Source organism: Amblyomma maculatum, chromosome 6 (genome assembly GCF_055883805.1).
Source record: "Amblyomma maculatum isolate TAMU_Amacu chromosome 6, ASM5588380v1, whole genome shotgun sequence".
NCBI lineage: Eukaryota > Metazoa > Arthropoda > Arachnida > Ixodida > Ixodidae > Amblyomma > Amblyomma maculatum.
In genome coordinates, this window is record NC_139349.1 from 84,085,977 (window position 1) to 84,108,601 (window position 22,625).

Consider the following 22,625-nt stretch of genomic DNA (forward strand, 5'->3'; position numbering starts at 1 on the left):
TGCGCAGACCAAATTTCTTCGGGGATCCGTCACAGATGTGCGCTGCAAACAACAGTGAGCCCCAATCGCCTATTGCTGCAGGTTTGTTTGCATCGAATGATAAGTTATCAAGAAAGAAACCTGTGTAAGGTACCTGTCTATACAGCTTGAGAATGCGCGGGTCATTGTCACGGATGGAGTCTGAAGGTTTGAATCGAAGCGTCACCTGCAACGGCAACAGCCTGAGCAAACCTTCCTGTACCAGCTACGAGGGCCTTTGGCACAAATAAAGGTCTCTTTCTTCAAAAGGAGTGCAGTGCAAAAGCATATTGTCCTTGCCATCCCCCGATGAGGGCTGTCACATCCATATCATTGATTCCGAAGCCCTACGCCTCAAACTCTTCAAAAGAGCCCCCAAAACAAACTTCAGCCCAACATTCGAGGACACAACAAAACAGGTTGTATTTAGCTCGTAAATACTAGGTAATTAAATCTACCTAGCGCTAATGCTAGAGCTGATATCAATATTTGCTCTCGCACTCCTTGAATGACTTACACAAGAAATTATTATTAAAATTTTGTTGCTATAAAAAGCAAAAAATTATTTTTTCGATTCTCGTCTTCAGAGTTAGCAAGATATCTGTATTATTTGAGTAGTGGAGCCTTTATTCTCCTCTGTTTTATTTGCATTTACGTTTGTGTCTTACTAATATTTCAACTGAGTGAAAGAAACAAATTTTTGCTCAGTTTCACACCTAACCTATCGGGCTATCACGTGGACAACTGAAAAAAAATTGCACGCCGTCTTTTGAGACGAATGTTCTTAGCGATGTACGCAGCGACATAGTACAATACCATTGCATGAAAATTGTTGTACGAAAAATATATGAGTTATCAATAGGTAATAGGTTGTATTTTAGCAAAAGAAAGGACTACGCATTTCGGCGTTAACCTTTTGCTATTAAATATATTCCCTGAAGTTCATTTTTCTTGACTATTTTGTGAAAAAAAAGAATGCTAGAAATCCGATTTTGCTTCATTTCTATATTTTCGTTTTGAAGTCTACTTTGGGAGGGTTATCATTTCATTTATTCTCCTATATGAGAGGCTAGGTCAGTTTAGGTTTATGAGGGTCAATGTCCCAAACCGACTCAGGCTTTGCAAGACGCCGTAGTGGAGGGCCCAAGAAATTTCGACCCCCTGGGTTTCTTTAACGTGCACAGATATTGCACAGCACACGGGCGCCTTGCTTTTCGTCTCTATCGAAAAGCGGCCGTCGCAGCCGAGGATGTTATGATGGTAAGGCATCCTCTTATCCCACATTCCTCGCTCATGAGGGAAACAGAAATCCGCGCCAACTGCGTGGTCTATTGCACAACTCCTCCCTAGAACAGCGTTTTCCTAAAGCGAGAGAGGCTGCCGCGCCATGCTTATCAACCGAAATATCAAGCCTGCTGGAGAGATGGCGGCTCGATGTGTGACGTGCCAAGCACGGTGTCACATGACCTCGTTTTGTTTTTTTCCTCTCACTTCTGTTTTTCTGTGACAACGGCGTGATAGCGACGCGGACATTGAGAGTTAGTAAGCTAAACTCGTTTCTCGGGAGCAAAAACGTGGATTTTTGCCAAGGTAGAGGCGAAGCACCCTCTTCAGAAACTATCTTTGTTTACCTCAGCGCAACAAACGGCTCTTAGGAGCCCACCTAAAAAGTGTTGAAAGTGCGTGAGACAGTCGCGTTCCGGTGCCAAACAGAGGAGAGTGAATGAAATGAAATGCCAGAACAATGGCATAAATGTTCTATTTGCTTCTCAAAATTCTCATAATGACAGCGCGAAAAGCAAATAAAATAATGAGCATTTGGTGACAAATAAATTACAGATAGCAGTCGCTGATAACTGACGACCAATAATGCTAATAGCGTCCATTGAACAAACTTATTCTTGTGCACAAGAGAAATTATTCACATTTTTTGTTAATACAATTTCGCACATTCTTCGGAGAAATGAAAGCAAGGGCATTCCATTTCCTTTCGCATTTCTCACTTCCCATGCAAACATTCGAGCTCAAAAATGAACCTGTCAAATCATCACGGAGGTGAATTATTTCTTAGCATGTTGCTTTTCACTCTCTAGTTTTAAACATGCGGCCATTTTTCTTTATTTCCAGTGCGCAGTGCATCATAATCAGGTGGGATGCCTTTTTCCAACAAGAAGGTGCCAAGCACTCTGAAATCCCGATCGAGAAATCATTCTGAAACAAATTCTTCAGACGACATCTTGCGTGCCACTCAGAAACTGCTGCAGCAGGTATGAAAAGGAAAAAAGCTGGAAGTATCCTTTCAGGACCCTGAAAGCCTGCACAAGCGCCGCACGACAACACATTCATGACAGTACCAACACATTTCTCACATGTTAAAGCCAGCTACCCTGTACCATTTGCAAAACTGAACCCGCTGCGTGGCTGCAGGGCACCCAATACAAGTTAAATAACTTCATGAAAAAGGGTGCAATCGTCATTAATGTTTCTTTAAGTGACAAAGGCGCAGTATATTTCAGACGAGCAGAACCTTGGAAAGTCCTTTTTTTCTGATGCACGTTTGTTTCTGACACAATTTCTGCCAGCATCTTCACATTTTCGCCACATATGTACACGGTCGTGCCAGAGTAAGAGTACTGAGTTGCACCCTCCACTTTAATGTCTTGGTCGCCCGCTCCATGGAAAGCCGACTTCCTTCCAAAAATAAATAAACGTGTAAAGATTGCGCTCCTTGCGTTTAAAGAAGAGGTCACCAACAGCAGTGTGGGGGTGGGTCGTGAGTTGCTTCTTCGGTCAAAAATTAATCGACAATAACAACGCACTAAATAGACGCTACTGTGCTGGACACAGTTGCGCGGGTGACCTCAAGTGGCATCTAACCCATGCCTAGGTGCCATCCCCCAGACGAGTTTATAACTTTTTTTTTTTTTTGGCGGTTATTTCCCCCCTTAGTTCTTCCTTCTTTTCCCATAGACTAGAATTATATTCTACACCTGAAAGCCATCCACATCAGTCAAAACAATTCTTTCACTTCAGTGACATCTACCCGCTTCAAGGGCGGCAGCTACGAAAAGTGACGCACCCAGGTATTCCAGACAAGCGCATTCTTCAATCGGAAGTTGAATTGGCAAGTTCTTTATTTAGTCATGTTTTTGCATATGGCAAGACTGTACCATAGCAATCAATATGCGCCCAGATCTCCACTCAGGACGCATGTATTTTACTGGTATTTATTGCGGAGAACGTGAGTTGTTGTTTTATGGCAGTCTTAATTTAAACCTTAAGGCTAACAGTGGTTCCCTGTCCTATAGTGCTTAACTGAAGCGCGCCTATAGTTTGGAGCTGCTAAACCAATTAGCCACCTTTGTATACATTCACGGGAAAGCATTGGATGCGTCGCAACAAATTGCTTTCAATGTTCGTTTTAGCGTTTAAATTAAGACTGCCATAAAAAAAAGCGAGGGGAGACTCTGTAGAGTCAGGACAGCTGTTGTGACGCGCCTTCTTCTCCCTCCCTCTTTTTCTTTCTTCTCTTTTTCTCCTCTGTCTGCACGAAGCAGCGGAGGTGGCTAAACTGCAGAGCCACTAGCAGGTCCGTGAATTTTATTTTCCTTCTTTCTACAGTCGGAACAACACTACAGTCAACCTTGTGTGTTGTCAATTTCTCTGCCCCACAGTGCGGTTAAGTGTAGTGTGCCTATTTTTCGAGGAATACCTTGCAGTTGTATTACAAGTTAACGTGATGACCACAAAATCTGCGCTAAGGACGACAGCTAAACACCAGCTCAATCGCCATCGTCGCGAAACATGTATCATATTTATTCCAAGTCTTCTTAGCGCCCCAATATGAAGGCGATTGGGGCGTCAAGTAAATATCGTGCAAACACTTGTGAAGGGATGCAAAATCTTTTACCTCGAGCTCTAGACAACATCGAGCCAACGAGTTAGGTTATGTGAGGATTAATGCCCTGAAGCTGCCCGCGGGCTACGACGTATGACGGCTTAGTGAAGGGCTTCCGATTATCTTAAGGACCGGGTCTTCTTTTATGAAAATTGGAAATGCATCAACGCTTTTCGCGTCTCATCGTCGTCATCACCACTAGCCTTATTCATCCAATTAACCCAGTCCAGCGACAGCTGAGCCCACTTTACCCCAGTAAAGTTCCTAATCTGCCCGCCTAACTTTGTGCCGCCTCCAGCTACGCTTGACATTACTTGGAATCTACTCAGGGACTGTTGGTTATCTTGCTGCGATGTTGTTAGTGAGTCCAGGTCCGCTACGGACAGACAGCGTGAACACACACACACATAACACGAATGTGTTGGAGACGTGGGCGATAAATAGACAGGGAAACAGAATAAGTCACAGAAAAGGAGCGACCGTGGCTGAGGGGGTGCCATGGAAACCCCGGTACCAGCCGTACGGCGAGCAAAAGAGGCGTCCAATACGAAGACAGTGTTTGAGCGGCGCAACATGCGGGCGTCGGTTGGTGCAATCTGCAACCACTAACAGTTTCAGTGCGCAATCACCCCCATCGTATTGAGAAATAAGGAGGCGTTCAATTCAGACATAGCAATTTGCAGAACGTTGCATGTCGAAAGGCCGAAGTGCTTCCTCATTGCAATGAGCAAGAGGAAAGTGCTTATGTAATTAGGTATGATGACAGCTATTAATGATTCATGTGCTTCCAGAGCCTTGATTCGTATGTCTATAGACGGGCTTCTGTATTGGCTGTATTTGATATATTCCAGATACAAGTCTCTGTCATAAGCGAGCTTTGTTGCCACCTATCACGCCGTCTAGCTCTCTGTTGGAAAAATGCTAGAAAAAAATTGGCCATCTGCGAATAATTGCTTACACGTGCACCAATGTGCTTGCTTCCCTTCGGTACTCATCTGCTGCAATTATTGTGGACGCCGCTTTAGAATTATGAGGCATTTTAGTACCTGCCGATACAAGTTCACGTGATTGCCCCAGAAGAAGATAGATCAAGGATTCGTTGTCATATATGCGCTCTTTTCGAAACGGCCAAGCAAGAACCTGTCCCATTTGCTGTTGTTTCGAAACTGGCTCATCTGGTGACTCCAAGATGGCGTCAGAGCCCCATCAGGATCTGGAGACACCAGCTTAGAGGGTTGTGCAACTAGCTCACTCTGTCGGTCGCTACCGCGTGACAAAATAAACCAGTTCGTCAACACAACGAACACGGCAGCTTTGAGAGGTTAACAGGGTTGTCGGTGTGCATTGTACGTACGGATTAGGAATGGTGTTCGCGCCCACGTTTTGCCGGGCCTCGGCGGTCGAGACGGGCCACGCCATTGAAGCCCCATGTGGTTTTAGTTGACGGCGCTGTCTACTACACTTTAGTGCACCTGAAAAGGAATGAAGCATTTCTCAGATATGCCCTTACGAATCTTCGCGAAAGTCCCCACTGTTAGTGAATTAGACGCGTCGGCTCTACTTGTGAAATACACAGAATTTCCATGATATATGATATTTCATAGAACTTCGCTAGCCTCGACAGAACTGTGCTTTTTATTTCATTTGATCGCTCAGATGTAATCAGCTTTCGTCTCTTCCCGATGAATGCACATGTGCCTAGCATTGAAAACGACCGCTGGCAGGCATTTCGTGCCTTAATTGGAGCTCGGATACTTCGCGTGATCAATGGCAGGCATCTATACAGATTAGCAGAGCACATTCGAGACATATTATCCACTTCCGGGCGAAGGTTGCGTAGCGCGACAACAGAGGCGGCCCCACGACTACCAACGACATTGAGGAGAGGCAAACAGTCGCTAAAGGAGTGCGGAAGTTTTTCAAAAGTGGCGCAGTACGTACGCCTGGGCAGGGTGCCCTTGACTAAGGGAGCCATCAAGGCCAGGAAACCCCTGGCCGCAATGCGCAGCGCAAAAGAAAAACACACGGGTGTCCTTGGGCGCCAGTGACGTCACAACCGACGTCACATCACATGAACTCACGCGTGAGCACATGGAGGCGCCGAACGTCTAGCACGAGCGGCGGCTAGACGGTTTATCGCAGAATGCGAGCTTTGGAAAGATACGCGCACAGAGTCAAACGCTTGTGGTCGGCTGACCACGGTGCGTTTTTCCAACGGACAGGCCGCTTGAAATGTGATTTTCGCTCGCGAGATAAATGACACCGATAAACTATCATGTGTTTGCGGATGTTTACTCAGGAAAAGGTAACCATTTTCATGGTTGACGACAGCAACAACAAAGCACAACACACCAACTGATTCATGAGAGCCAGTTTAACAGATATAGGGAAACCTTGTAACAGTTGGACCACGCAATAAAAGCGCATCGCGCGGACATTTTGAATCATTTGCATGTCACTAGCGCGGACGCATACTTTGGTTTTCGATAAACGTTCAGAGTTCGAAGCCTTAGATGTATCACTTTAGTGATATTTATAGGGATACTTTCCCTCTCTGGAGCAGAAGGATGGTTTCTTTTTCTCTGCCCTGTGATGTTTAAAAAGAAAATATTATTCGTGGCCCATTACCCGCAGTACATGGCAATCTAAGGAGAGCGAGCGCTTTATAAAAGTCTCAAGAAGTTGCAAAAACAAATTGTGCGCATTTACCCAACCTCACCACGACCTGCGGGCATTTCTAGCGCAAATGCATATACAAGCAGCTGAAATGTTCTCAAATATATCGGCGTTCTTCTTTTACTGAGAGAATGATGGTTGTAGAAATAAACGTAAGGCTAAATCAATACGTTGTCCTCATTCGTGAATTTTTAAAATTCAGAAGGTTGCAGTAGCAGCATATAGCTCGAGATAGAAAGCGCGTGCTACTTGGGTAACCAGATATGTAGTTAGAAAGATTGCCCTTAGCCGCTTGCACAGCTGCACATAATCCATTGTTTTGAGCAGCTCCGTGCATCAGCAGCGCCGCAGTGGGGGGACGAACATCACTGGGCTTCCTCGTTCTCACGTTGTTCCTTGAAGGAAGTACCAACTAAAAGGTGTGCCACAAAAATACTGCTTTTCAAGTTGTGAGAGAACAGCGCCCTTCTGCGGCAGTGATAGCGGTTATAGTTTGTTTAGGATATGCGCAAAAAAAAAAAAAAAAAAAAAAGCAAAGCAAAGCAGTCGCCAACATGTTCAGTGGGTATTCGACTTAACCCCAGCAACATTTAACTCCCTTATCGATACCATCATAAGGAAGGTATATATAAAGTTTGCTTTCGTTTATGGGGTTTAACGTCCCAAAGCGACTCAGGCTATGAGAGGCGCTGTAGTGGAGGACTCCGGAAATTTCGGCCACCTTGTACAGCGCACGGGTGGCTTCCTTTTCGCCTCCATCGAAAAGCGGCCGTCGTAGCCGGGAGTCGATCCCGCATGTTTGGGCACAGTAATCGAACGCCGTAACCACTCCACCACCGCGGCGGGGCCGGAAGGTATATAATGGGGCATAGAAGGAGAAAAAGTATCGTGGATTGGAATCGAAAAAGCATTATCAACGTTTTGTCGCTATCAGTTCGATTTAGCGAGTGTTTTTGAAGAAAACAGCGCTCTCCATGGTAAGAGAAAAGAAAAAAGAAACCAGCTCACTGTGAGCAAGGCGCCAGTATCGGCGATGAAGAGTGAATGTTTTTTTTTTACGGTTTGTTTTTCTTTCTTTTATTGCCTTGGCTAGTCCGTTTTCTCAAAAATGCTAAATTGCCTACGCCGGACGTATTTCCGTGGAAGCGTCAACTACCATTTAGAAGCAGCGTTGGACGTGGTGCTCATATTATGAGTCATATGCATGCACTTTTTTAGCATAGCGGCAGTTTGTGTTGCATCCGCGTTGCTGTAACGATTATGCTACCGGCTGCCTTCACAATCATTTCGATACTTACCATCGCGAGGATTAGCACAGCCTATGCTTGGTGTAGTTGCCTGACAAAGCGGTTTTTTTCTGCCCTTCCGCTTTCGCCGCGGACGGCCCGCTGTCTTTCTCTTCTGATAGCTTGGTAATTTTATTTAAAGCCCCACTACCATTCCTTGCATTCCTTTTCAGTGACAAAAGTTCTTTGTTCCCGTAGCAGACGCGTGTGCGTTTTCATAAGCCTGAAAGAGAAATTAACAAGGCTAGAGGGGGATCCTCAACACTTGTTCAGTGCTATTTCATACTGTGTGCCGTCTTCTTTTCCTTTTTCTACCCTGGATGGTCATGAGCCTCCAACTCAATACCGAGAATCCGTAGCAGCTCCGTCGGGTCCACGTAGCGTAATTCCTGCTCAAGGAAACGCAGTGGCAATCTTTATAGATGGTCTTTTAGCTCTTGCTGAGTGGTAGACCAGGAAATACGAAGCCATTGAAAACGCTTCGTATGACTCAGACTTAATATATGCGTAAGTGCGTTGCATTGCGGCCTTCCGTCGAGCGTTACCGTCCGTTATCGTCGCGTAAATTCCATTGGAACAGACAAAAGCGGTAAGGGCGGAACGCGCCGAAGAAGCCACAGCCAGCGTTTTCTTATCGGGTGCACGCTTCGCCTGATTCCCGATAGGCAGCCTCATGCTTATGTAAATGCGATGTCGCTTTTATTCAAGTTCTGTCGGCCGGAGCGCACGTAGAACCGTTAACTAAATCAGCATGACCATGTAAGAACGACTCCGTTGAAAGGGTGATTTGCGACGTGACAAAATGGTTGGTATAGCCACATAGAACCGTTAACTAAATCAGCATGACCATATAATAACGACTCCGTTGAAAGGGTGATTTGCGACGTGACAAAATGGTTGGTATAGCCACATAGAACCGTTAACTAAATCAGCATAGCCCTTTAATAACGACTTTGTTGAAAGGGTGATTTGCGACATGATAAAATGGTTCGTAAAGCGTTCTTTTCTGAGAAATGTTTTTCCAGCATAATTTTTAACTCATTGCAGGCTATTTACCAGACAGTGTTAGAAAAACAAAAAGAATATGCACTTGCTTACTATACTTTGTCTCACAAGATGTTTGCAGCAGTGACAAAGGCAGAGACAACCTGGTCCAATCAGGATCATGCGCACTACAATAGGTAATTGTGCTCCCAAGTGCCTGTCACCCCTGCGCACTATACTGTCGCCCCCGTCTACTTGGGGGGCATGTGGCGCGCAGGAGCAAAATTACCTATTGTAGTCCACGTGATCCTGATTGGACCAAGTTGCCTCTCCCTTTTGCAGGGCTCCAAACGTCTTGTGAGACGAAGTATAAGTACACAGCCCTTAGTAATCATTAAGAACATATCAATGTGCCTATAGATCAGTTCTTTTAGGTCAGTATTCGCAACTATGTAGCTAAAACCGATCTGTAATCATACAAGTAATTAAGGCTGAAAAATGCGTTAACCTTGCCTACGATTTTTAATCTATCCTACTGAAGACTTGTATTTGTTGTATTGAGGTTAAGCGAAATGACGAAAACAAAAAAGGAAGACTGGCCTCATTTTTTTTTCTCTGCAGTCGTTCGGCCGAACAAAAGAAGTGGTTTGTGGGGTTTAACGTCCCGAAGCGACTCAGGCTATGAGAGACGCCGTAGTGGAGGACTCCGGAAATTTCGACCACCTGGGGATCTTTAACGTGCACTGACATTGGTTGGATACTAGTGTCGCTTGTATTTGTTTGATGATAGTATCTCTTAATTTTTCAAAGCCACCTAGACTTTCTCAGTCATATATGTGAGCAAGCATTAAGAAATTACAACTATTTCTCAAGCAGACGCAAAAGTTTTTATAGGGATTAGTCACGTAGAAGAGTAGAATCTAGTAAAATTTGGAGTGTTTCTATTCTGAACAGTAATGACATTTATTCACTAACTATAAGTTCCAAAAGGAAGTTCCTGGGATGCTCTGATTTGTCTAAAGAAAAAAAGAAAAACCCGGGTATTAAGTATAGCAGCTCATGTCGAAGAACGGTTGTATACCCTGCAGTGCAGTTCCTTTGCAATGCTTCCTCATCAGTAGAGGAAAGTGACGAAATATATGCGGACAGCAGCATAAGTTGAGCCTCTAGAGCACCGCTCTCCATAAGCCAGTGCTGATAATTGTATAGTGCATACCTAAAACGCTCTCGTTTCACGCTGGCGACATTGGCCCAACAAGCTAGGTGCTCTCTCGAATAAAATCATTGCGTCTGAACCCGCACATCGCATGACCTAGGAGCACTCTTGCAGCAAACATCATTCTGCTCTCACCGCTACTTGCACCTGGTAACATAGGCAAGAAAGCAAAGCAAACTGGAGACTGACAATTATCCCTCAAATTGCCCGACAGAGAGAAGTAGTCGCGACCTTTGCTGGCAGTGCGTGGCGCTAGCGGACTATGGACCGCAGTCGAAACCGCGAGCTATCAGCCCCTCGCAATGACGAGGCGTGTTTTCTTTCGCGCGCGCACTCAACGACACCGACGACAACCGCCCAGCAACACGGCCAACTAGGTCAGAGGAGGAAGTGACGGCGGTCCGCGGCCCGATCTCAGCGTTGCGTCGCTTATCTCGGTTGCTCCCTCGACGCCTCTCGCCCGAGTCCAAGGTCGGGGAACACCGTCGTGGTCGTCTCCCGGGACGGGGGTTGTTTATGTCACGCCGCCGTTGCCCAAGCGATGGCCCTGGCGTAAGCAAACATCGGAAAACTCGTTGCGTGTCGCGGTAACGTTACCGAGTGGAGCTTGTCTCCATAAGGGAGGCCGACAGGTACTGGATGGCAGCGAGACGAGGACGTCAGCAAGAGGGTTTCGTGCGTGATATTCATCGACGCTCTTTGACTTTACGATTAACCTTCCGATGTGAAAATGAAGGAACTTAAGCGATCGATGCTCCGGTCCCCACAAGGAAGAAAACATTTATCCTTTTGGGTGCTTTGTGATTGATCAGCTATTCAAATATGTATATACGAGGTAGCTGCTGCGAAAACTGGTGCGCGATAAAAGCTCTCTATGTGCATAATTCGAAAAGGTATTAAACAAGTAAAATATTACTTGAACAAGGTAAGTGAAAAATAAAACGAAAAGCTCACGAAAAAAAGAAAAAGACGAGCTACCTTGTCCTGCCTCAAAATTTGCCCGATTTTCTGTTCCACTAAAAACTTCTGTTATATTTGATCAGCCACACAAACACTGAATTCCGCCTGGCTTATTCAGCCAATGTGCAGACAGTGACAACGCAGAGCTGCGCACTGAAAGTAATACAGTAAACAAGGCAAAAATATCGGACACCTTAGCGGCAAGACAACAAATACACAAGCACAGGTTAGGTAACGGGGGTGTCGGTTACTTTATTAGTGAATGTTTGTTTTTGTTGGACTCCAAATGGCTCAAAGGGCGGAATACACGAGGACACCGTCCCTTCTAACATTTTGTCCAGAACATTCGATTTAAGGAATATATGTATTTTGGATTAGGGCCAAACAGCGCCCGTGACAGGGCGTGACGTATGCGGAACGGCAGACGACGCGAAGAGAAGCCGCCCAGTGCGCCGAGAACACGGCGGCTATCTCTTCCTCTCTATCTCGAGCGCCGAGAGAGTTCGAGAGGCTTCGCGAGATGATGGAGAAACGAAAGCAGCGAGGAGGGAGAAATCCCCTTCCATTCGCAGGGGAGGAAGCTGAGGGCGTGTTAGACCACGTGGCTCGAGATCTGGCCTCTCATTGGCTCATGGGATGCATAAAGAATGGCGGACCCTAGAGATTCCTTCAAACCAAGTTGAACTACAGTGCTGAGCTGACCACCCCATACATGAAAAGTTGGCAGAGCGAACTCTTGCAACCATGGAAGGTGAGTAGACGTGCTCATGCACTTTCACCTTTGACCCCTTATCGACCGCAACGTCAGCGAGGCTTTTCGGCTTTGACTTTCAAACTTAAACAGTGATGTGTGAAGCTTTGTAAACGCGAGCTGATAACGTGCCACCAGCACATCTCCAGGCGGGTCAATGGCCGGCGGATCAGCGAAATGCATGCACAATAACCACGGGTTTTCGGTAAATTTTTGATGCGAGTTTGCAATATGGTTATCGTCTTATGCAATTACCGAATATTTTGCTAAACACTTACGTATACACTTGTCAGTGGCTTTAGACGAGAAATTTTGACTTAGTTGGACAGGCCCGGCACATTCAAGCTGTGTTTTAACTCAATGCAAGGTTACCGAAGTATGCGTGGTTATAAATGGACGTGTAAGCTTTTATAAGGTTTAACGTCTCAAAGGTGACATCGGCTATCAGGGACGGCGTAGTAGAAGATTGCGGTGACTTTACCCATCTGGAATGTTTAGCATGCATTGACACTGCACTGGAGAAAGGCGCAGCAGTCTCAGCAGTCGCGTCCCTTGACCACAAAACCATCCCGGCGGACTAATGAACAGGTGAAAGCAAGTTTGAGTGTTTGCGTAATAAGTCTAGAAATATAATGCAGTGACATGGTAAAGAAATTCAAGGTTGATTTGTGGCTGACATTGTCGTCTAGTGTATTGCCTTCTTCCTATGGGTTGGTGATTTTTTTTTTTCATGTGCGATGCACTTTTTGTTCTGTTCAAAAGCAGCTGCGCATGGGAGCATCACTATTCCCATCCTCATTGGGCAAGAAGAATGCCCAATATTAGATAAAGTATTTATCCTCTGAGTAACTGTTACAAAATTCGGTAGACACTGTGAGGAATTGCGCTACAGTCGCCCTTGCAGGATCGGGATTCCATACATGAGGCTCGCCTCAGAGAATTCTACACGTGCCCGCAGCATTACGACTGGGTTGTTCTGGGCTCGACTTGAGCATAATCGCAAACGACTTAACTCTCATCACAGAATCCAATATTGCCAGGGGCGTTTTCGAAAAACAGGCTTGTGCCCGACCGTCACGAACGCTTCATATGCTTACTTTTTCTTTTTTCTTCTTTCTTCGGTAGACTATAAGGCGCCCTGCCAAGTGCTTTCTATAAAGCGTCTCCACTGGACTCATTCCAAGCTATCGAGTCTGATAGGAAGTGATCCCAGAGCATGACTGCGCACAATTGTTTTGCAAGCGCTGACTTTTTCGCAAGCTCCTAGATAGCGAGTCGGGATACTCGAAAAAAATTAGGGCCCAACGTTGCCTTTCGCCGGCTGAGGAAAAACGTCCACTCAACACGGGCACAGCGGAGGGGCTGGCGCACCGCCAGCAACGTTCTTCGTTTTTGCTTCTCTCAACTGCAAGATTGTATACAGCTGCAGAGACCCGAGACTATGCGTTATCGCGTATCTTGCGCGCACGGCTAAGACGATACGCGCTTTCGGCCAACTATTCGCCGTTGGCTTTACGACTTCTAAATCCCAGTTACAAGACAAGGGAAACCGGACAGCTCGCGAGCGATAAGACAGGCCTCGAGAGAGTTTCCGCGGAACGTCAAAGTTGATACAGATGACGCCCCTTCACCGCTTAAATGGCTAGCCTCGAGTCAGTTCGTAGAACGGTAGGGCGGCTCCTTTGTAACTGAGACTTTGTAACAAACGCTGTGCGCTTGTTAGTACCTTTCACTTTCATAAGAGATGCGGTGACAATACTACGAAAGCTGCTGAACATTTGATTGTGAACGTTATGCTAGAGTTTTCGAAACAGGCAAGGGATATATGTAACAATTTCCTCTATGCTATAGAATGACGGCCTGTGGGGCGCGTTGGGTTATAGCTTGAAAACATTACGGCGAAAAGACAACACAAGAAAGAATAGGACACCACATGATCACAGTGTTTTCGCTCTGTATGCCATTACAGCGTTGCTAGAATTAAAGAAAGTCGAAGCAGCCACCGGTATGCATATTTCTCACTGCGACTGGGTCATTTTTGTTTCATTGCAATAATTTAAATTTGTAAAAACGTTGCATGCTTACGAGATCTCCTGTTTGCGTGTTTTCGCCCCAAGAGTTCGAAAACGTGAAACAATGTGCATAACAAGATCCAGTTCGAGCCTGACCGTGCACGATAACGAAATAGCTAAGAGCTTATCGTACCGTTTACACTGCACTCGAGTGTCATTCCTGCCGCCGTGCACTCAGAAGTGGCGTTTGCTATTTATTTTTCTTTCGATAATTTGTCTTTTTAATATCAAGCTGTGCTTGCTTTACGATAACCAGCACAATTATTGATGTTTTCACCGCGGCTTATCGAGCTCGTGTCAGAATCTTTGCTGCACTTTTACCTGATACTCTCTCAAACAGCCATTAGTCCCACGGCAATGATAACTGTTTGGCGCCTGGGAAACACTACGCTGAGGACCGCTGCCCAATCTCGCACTGCCACACGGCGTACGTGACATACGAGACCATATCAGTTTATCTAGCGCGACCTTCTTGTTTATCAGTTTTTGGTCTGAGAAGTGCACATCAAAAGCCGTTCAAAGGGCACGCGACCTGGAACGTAACAATGCGTTGAGTGGCAGGTGCAGAGTTTGAAAGTGCACACAAAGGCTGGCTGGTATAGGCTGTTAGTGGGTCGTCGATGCCCGATGTGCTAATAAATCAGAGAGACTGGAGCTGCCTGTGGCTATAAACTTTGTTCCGGCATATCGCGCCCCATGGGCTAGCTCTTCAGGATGTTGGTACGGGTCAGGAGTGAAGAGGGAGGGAAGGGCGGTGTGGGTCATCATGTGATGCTGCCTACGTGCGGATCTGGAAAGCATTCGTGGCATTTATCTATGTGTCCTTCGCGGCTCACATCACAGCCTGCGAATTGTCAAAGGTGATCGAAGGATCGATGCAAGTGCCGCTGTCGTCCCCGGAAACGAATAGTGGAGCGACCATACGCCAGAGGGGTATAATGGGAATATTGACAATGACATAATATTACAATCAATAAAGAACAGAAGTAAAATAAGGTTGTTTTCTTTTTCTACTTTCAGTTTGCAGAAAAATCTTTCTTTCTGGAACCGGGAGGCACATCCTGCAATGCTGCCCCTCCAGAATCGCTGTTATCCAGTCTGCAGGTAGGTGCTGAGTTTTGAGGAAGTTTAGTAGAGCTAGGTTATTCACAAACGTGTTTTAGACACTTACATTACTGATCCCTTGACTAAAGTTGAAACAAAATATTGAAATTAGTTCGCTGGCATGTTCAACTTTCCGATTTATTCGTGTTCATTATAAGCGTTACTGTTTTATTTATGAGAAGGCATCCGTTCAGTGGCGAATTTGGTAAAACCATATCATCCGAGCTGAAGAGCGGGATCTTTGGAGCTATTCTTCCATCTATAAATCTGTTTTATCGCAGACATACATCCACATTCTTATGAAGGTCACACGTGGTGTCGTTTGAATAAAGATCAATTTGATGGTCCTCTTTATAGAGTTTACCATCCCAAAGTGACTCGGGCTATGAGAAACGCTGTAGTGAAGCGATAAGGACAATTTTGACCACCTGGGGCTCTTTAATGTGGACTGACATAGCGCAGTACACGGCCGCCTGACCTTTCGCCTCCATATGGATTACTTCAGGATTACTTGCAAAGGTTGTTAGATGTGTACTATCTGGTGTGCTTATTATTCTTTTTACCTTTTTTTCTTTTCCCAGCAGCAAAGTCATCCCGTCCGATGAGCACGGTTCTCGCCGAAGAACTTGAAGAAATCTCACTTCCTCCACCAAAGATCAAAGATGTGTACAAATCCAGCGAAAACACCCTCTGCGTCACCTTCTCTGACAACAGCAAGTGCCAGTTTAGCAGCACCTGGGTATGTACCATGACAGCCTACTCAATAGCAAAACAACTGAAAGTAAAACAATACGCAGAGTATGAAATGTAAAGAACTCTTTTTACATTGCCCTTAACTTGAAGCTTCTTCTTTATTTCAAATATAGAAGGCACTACAAAACATGCGACTGAACGGATGCGCTAAATGCTCGAAGTACAGAGTGCTCATCATCAGCATCATCACCATACTGTTACGTCCGCTATAAATAAAAAACCTCTCTTAGCTCTGAAGTGGCCCTTAGTATATATTATTCTTCCTAATTTTATATGGACTGTCATGAACTTGGTTGAATTTTTCGGCGGATGTTCCCGTCTAGCGATACAAAACGAACCACTCATTAACCTCTTGTTGCGTGCAGACGCTTTTTTTCCGCAACTTATTTCGTTTCCCCAAATATTGTCTTCACCGGCGTAGTTGCTTGTTATTTGTACATGTTCAGAACATAGCCTAATAGGGGGAGATGAACACAAGAAAGCATATTAAAGAAGGCGCCGGTGCTTCCGCTTTTATGTGCCTTCTTTGTCTCATTATTTTGCACCCTCTCCAGAATGCGTTGATCTATTTTCCTTACGACTGCTCGCTGTGCTGTCATTATACCTGCCTGCACCTTCTGTGCCCCCTGCACAGTGCAGTAGCTGAATGTCGGCTGAGCGCAAGTGTCACTGGTCTTTTCAGCTCCGGGACAGCTGCAGATGCCAGGCTTGCGTGCACCCACCCACGCAAGAGAAGCAGCTCAACAGCGCTCAGATCGACCCAAAGATCCAGCCGCTCTCATGGGACGTCGAGAACAACGCGCAACTCCTAGAGGTCTTCTGGCCTCAGTCAGCGCGCCGGCCACCCCATGCAAGCACCTACTCGGCCGAGTGGTTGCATCAGTTCACGCAGGTCTTCCAGCCCAAGGATCGAGAAGCGTACGTATACATGCCGTATCTTACAGCTAATCAACACAAGGCGTACGACAGCCGCTTTGAACTTTATTCGCATCGATACTTACACCACGCTACATAGCAGGTGCTAGAGGCATGAACAGATGAAACTGGGAATACATAAACCAGCAGGTCTCTGAATCAATTCTTGCGGGATATTAGTGGCAGTTAGCTTTGACTTGAAGTTGTCGCCACCTTCGGCTCCACTTTCGTTGCTTTAAATCAGGGGTCTCAAACAAGCTGTCGTCTTTCGCGGGCCAGGATCGCAAAAAATAAAAAAACAAAACAAGATCATTGGACCCAATATAAACTAATAAAGTAACAGTTAAATAGCAATAAAGCAAATAACAATCAACCAACACACCTTGTTCTGAAACAATATCCTCCGATTCTTTTTGGAAAAGGAAAGCGGCATATGCTCTGTTCCGCGTTATTCCCGAAAGGGCGCCACTTCAAGATGGCCCAGAAAGAGCTACAAAAAGGGCACCGTGACCCTCAAAAGGAGCAATATAAACTTGGAGATGAAAGGGAGGGCGGGTTTCTCCCTTTGTCCTCTTGGAGGCAGCTGACGTCCGTCTGAAGTTAAGGCAGATTATTTACCCAGTGCCTCTTTTTACTTTTACGAAGAACGTGCGCAGCCTCGAGAAGTAGCTTTTGAGTTGATTTGCGTGGCGAAATGAATCTGGGGGTAAAGCCGACTCTTGAACCTGGTATATTCTTTTTTGAATCAAAGGCTGAAATTTTTGGAGCTGGCGGTTGAGACCCTTGCTTTAAACGCTCCAAAACAAGACCGTAGTGCACTCAATATTGAAACAGCGCTTCATAAAGAAACAACGAAGACGTGGATGTCAAGCTCTTTACGGAAATGCGATGCCTTGTAAAAAAAAGTGCATTATGCTAATGCACCCACCTCGTATTGGTAGGCACTCGCTGGCTTTCTAATCGGTACAAGTTTGCCTTGCCTGATGTTCGATTGGGTTTAAATGCTTGAAAAGCAGTATTGGGCGAACCTCACTCTTTCCTCAATAAACAAAATATGCACCCCCCATGTCGTTTGGCTGTAAGTGTCTTGAATCCTTGGAAGTCCTAAGTGCCGGAAGGGTGAGGACAATTGTTATTTTCATTTTCCTAAGATCTGATCTGGAACGTTGACAAATTAAGATGGGCCTCATTCTAGGGTTTCTTCGCTCGTCTGACTAAGAGACTAGCTTTAGGTTTCGCGTTTTTAAGTATGACTGCTGTAACAAACACGCTGCTCGAGGAACAGCGCTGCTTAATTGCGACACATTTAGCGCTGCTATAACTAATGAATGATTACAGCTTAAGACTGGTGGACGAAACGTTTATAGTAATGCGTGTACCTTTAATACCCGAGGCGTACAACTTCATTCAATGACCATAGCTTGTCTGTGGATTTGGCATGTGGAACAATATTTGTCTTTGTCACACGCAGAGAGCGCACCGCACCTGCTGTGGCACCTGCTGCTTCCGCCGTTGACGCTGAACCCATGGCTGTGCCACAGCCACACGACGAGATCACAGATGAGGCATACATCAACAAGAAGTCGTCCGTGATCCTGTGGAACCGAGATGAAATCGAGGAGAACCCGCCTGAGTTGGAATACGAGGACTTCATGGGCACCAGAGCAGGCCTCAAGAAAATGCTGAAGAATGTCTGCAAGTACGGAATCTCCATCCTCAAAGGTAAATTAATCCCATCTTCTTTGTCTAAGGGGCCTCAAATGCAAATGACGGAGATGTGAATATATGCAATATTAATGAGAAACTTGCGTACAGCACGCTGAATTAATATATGACGCGCAGAGGGAACGGAATATTTCTGAGAGCTATGACAGAACACTGGATCCTGAACAAGGTCACTAGAAGGTAGTGCACAAAGGTATAGGATCGAACCTATGCTATAAGGCATGTCTTTAGCGTAAAGAAAGGATTATTTTACCTGCGTGAGTTGGCCAATGTGCAAAGGAAAATTACATCTTTGGGCACAAAAGGCTGGCAAAAATTTGTCCATGAAATACAGAGGGAATGTAGGCTTTTTAGCTTCGCTAATTGTTGTTAGGGCTGCTAACGCAATATGCTGGATTTGAAATACTTGGTATAATTTTGTAACCGCTTTAAAACGGATTATTCTGCTGAGCGTAAGACAATTTCTTCTGCCAGTGCAGCAGGGAAGTTTTTGAAAAGTACATTCGAATCGTTTGTCAAGTCGTATGGAGCTCATGGCAGCAGGTTTCACTTAGGACACAGTTCTTCTGGGACACAAACTAGCAGAGATGTTCTACATCACACACGTGCTCAAAACATCTATGAGTGGACCCACTAGACAGGTTTTATGGTCGTTTTTAAGAAGGTGGCCACTTGCTTTAAATGTAAATGTATGTCCTTCTTGTCTTCCAGGAGTGCCGCTTCACGAGCACGAGATCATCAGCGTCGCACGGCGCATGGGCTACATCCGGGAGACCGGCTACGGCCAGACCTTTGACGTACGCTACAACGCCGACCCCAAGACGCACCTGTCGTACACCGGAGTGGAGTTCAGCCATCACACCGACCTAGCGTACCGGGAGCGAGCCCCCGGCGTTCAGCTGCTGCACTGTCTCAAGGCCGCTGACCCGGCAAAGTGCGGCCAAGAGGCCGGTGGCAAGTCTTTCTTCGTGGACGGCTTCTACGCTGCGCAGTGGCTGCGCTACAACTACCCCGAGCACTTCAAGATCCTCTCCACGACCCCCGTTATGTTCTCGTTCCTGGACGCCGAACGAGACGTGAGTGTTTATTTAGAAGATGATATAATTAATGCAGATTGTATTATATATTCATTAATTACACATACCATAGTATTTATCCTAATTGTTATTATTTATTTATAATAAGTCTAATAATTTACATCATTGATTTATATTAATTTAACACAGGTTGTATTAAATAATACCGCTGAGGAATTCTCAATGACGGTCCAAGCTTAGCAGAGTTCTGTATACTGACAGGTTATCTCCACACAAAGCATTTGCAGCCAGTGGTGTAGAATCGACTTTTCTTTGACAACTTGCCTCGTTAGATTATTATTATACCTACAAGCATCATTTAAGAATTCGTGTGGCTATGCACTGAGCTGATTTATTCACTAACATGATAGGCAACTTTAAGGAACTACTAAATACTTCGTTATAATTATCACTGAATGTTGTATTCCGTTGCCTACGGTTAAGTAATACACGTACGAATGCATTACCGCACGCAGAGGTGGTTCCGCGAAGCGTGGCCGGTGATCAGCGTCGACTACATGGGCAAGCTAAAGGACATACACTACAGCCTATTCTCCATGAGGCCACCACTGCTGCCCCAGGACAAAGTAGCCACCTACTACGAAGCGCTGCGACTGTTCGCCCAGCGCATAGAACGGACGACGCTCCAGTACTCTTTCTACCTCTCTCCCGGTGACCTCGTCGTGATGAACAACCGCAGGATTCTGCACGGAAGAACCGCATACGATCCCACCAAGGTCGACAGGTGAGCAAACCAGCAATCAGAGAATGAATGTTACAAATATCGCAGTTAATGCTAGAGAGGCTTTAAGAATACATTCAAAGTTGTCAGTAAGATTTCATTCTTCACTTCTCGTATTCTCAGGAATGCAGCCTGGTCCTCAGTGCCAATTAAAATCGAGCACGCCTTGTTTAGGTCACTGGGATTTATGTGCCTACATTACATCCATGTACACGCTTTATCAAAAGTTTACAGCCCAGAGGGTTTGCTTTTAAGCAGTATAGTATGACTTCCGTATTAATCGTGGAAGTCCTAACCACTGGAGAGGGTAGGACGAACAATCTTCTTGCCTTCAGCAAGTATGGAAACCTGGGAATGCATTACGAGCCACATAGTAACGCTCAGAAGTAGACCCCGTAAACTTTTGATAAAGGCTGTACTTTAAGCTGTAATGCATTTGGCCCTGAGAGCAGATAGATAGAGTCGTTCACTGTGTATTTGACATGTAAACCGGCGCTGCCCTGTGCCGTTCGATATGCACGTCAGAGCGAGAACCGCGAGAGACAGAACCAAACGATTACCTTAAACAACTCGTCATATTTAAAACGTTTAGCACTATGGTACCGGTTATTGTCGTGATCGTGCTGAAAGCATTTTGCTGCTTAGATATTTGCAAAATTATCATCGTCACTTTTCTTTGCTTTCCAGGCACCTGAAAGGCTGCTACATGGACCTCGATGAGCTGAAATCCCTTTACGAGAAGATGCGGAAAGATGACGCTTTGTAAATAGCCATCCATTCACCCATGTAAATACAATCATCATCCTATTTACGCGCTAGGAGTTCCAATTAAAAAAAAAAAAACAGAAAAGAAGAACATGGTAGTGGGACTGGGTCAATAAAAAAAAAACTTATCCCCCAACAAAATTCGTCGTCTTCATTTGCCTTGAAAGAATGCTCAAGGAGACACGTATCTGGGGTCACAGGGAGGTGTTTGTAGTGATCGTCACATTTTCAGCTTCTATGTTGCAAGCAGCCACCGTAACAACTTCCCATCATGCCCAGCAGCCCTTTTCGCGCTTCCTTCGCTTAGCAGTAGTTTTGAGCACGGCAAGTGTGCCGGTAAATTAACGCGGTAACTGACGTAAAGCCAGCAGTGTGAACTAAATTTAATAAATACGGCACATCCGTGACGAGCGAAAGTGTGAAAGAAGCAGGGTTCCGCGCCTAACAAGTGCAACACTTGCTTCGAGTAGTTTCACGGCTTAATTGCAGTAAATAAATAAATGCACAAGAGGTAACTTATTACTGTTTTTAACTCTTTAACTTACAAATTATGAATCAATAAAAGAAAAAAATCACTTTCACAATACGCCAGCTAGTAGGAACAAACTTAAAAGTGAATATTAAAAATTTATTACTCTCGCTGAAATGTCAGGACTCCGTTTACGCTACGAAGTCTAAACAAAGCTAACTTGCTGCTCTTTATGCAGCCAGTCCGAGGTCTGTCAAGGACTGCTTCGGGCGCCCAGCTAAAAGCGACATCTTTTTACCCAACAAATGTCCTCTATACTCATCTGGCACAAGTAGTAAATGAAGGACGAGATGTTCTTCAAAGCCGACCAAAATTCATGTTTTCACGAACCTTCTTTTATTTTTCACACACCTTCCTCACAGAGACGCTAAACATTGATTAGAAATAATGGATAATGAGAACCATTTGAAATTAAACTTCGTAGTTCCAGTGCACGGCATACCAACGGTATGTCTCATATTCGCGACAATGGGCTTCAAAAAAGTTACATGCAGCACTCCCCAAACGCCCAACTCAAGCAGCCTTTATGGGGCTTGCTTGGGCATGCGTACAATCAGCTCACGTTGCTGGTTTTTATCAGGTCACCGCTTCTAGAATCCGGATATTAAACTAAAGGTAAAGGCTAGATTCCATCGAAAACTGTGGTCTGACGAAAGCTACATTGCTTCGAAGTACGAAGAAAAAAGGGGTTATGAGGATGTTCGCTCATTAGGGCTGAGGGCAGACTACATGTTTCCAAATGACGTTTTTAAGCATTTGCGATTCCTGCACCTACAGAGCAACGAGGAAAAGTCGAGGCCTTCTCTCTACGCTATAAGGAACTTAAGTATTTCAAGATGCCATTATAAAATGCAGGAAAGAACCTTCACGTTCAACTGGGTGTGTTTTGGACTGCGACGAGCAACGCGTGTTTAAGGCGCGGTGGTTCTCATCACGAAAGAAAAGCAACAAAACAAGACGCGCTGTAGTGTACGCCCTGTTGCTTGCCCTCTCATGCCCAACCGCGCTATCATCTGGCAAGGTTAAGCTGCTCGCTCCACTGAGCTGCTGTGCTCACGGTAAACACTTGGAGTCACTCCAGGTAGCTAGGGTATCCTCAAGCCTTTTTCATAGCGTGGTCAATAACTTGATAGTACGGCGAGCTTCTTTTGGCGG

At 45.4% G+C, this 22,625-nt stretch overlaps 1 protein-coding gene across 2 annotated transcripts; it reads left to right on the forward strand.

Moving 5' to 3' along the window:
- Positions 1 to 11,709: 11,709 nt before the first annotated feature.
- LOC146186161 (uncharacterized) lies at positions 11,710 to 21,082 on the forward strand. 2 transcript variants are annotated; one of them, XM_084607064.1, is made up of 8 exons: positions 11,710 to 11,789; positions 14,882 to 14,965; positions 15,547 to 15,704; positions 16,401 to 16,636; positions 18,105 to 18,355; positions 19,070 to 19,434; positions 19,911 to 20,179; positions 20,864 to 21,082. In XM_084607064.1, exons 1-8 carry the CDS (start codon positions 11,783 to 11,785, stop codon positions 20,940 to 20,942), a joined length of 1,449 nt encoding a protein of 482 aa, XP_084463190.1. In that variant the 5' UTR covers positions 11,710 to 11,782; the 3' UTR covers positions 20,943 to 21,082. The 2 variants fall into 2 exon arrangements, with proteins under 2 accessions (XP_084463190.1, XP_084463191.1); XM_084607065.1 differs by having other exon boundaries at positions 15,550 to 15,704.
- Positions 21,083 to 22,625: the final 1,543 nt, after the last annotated feature.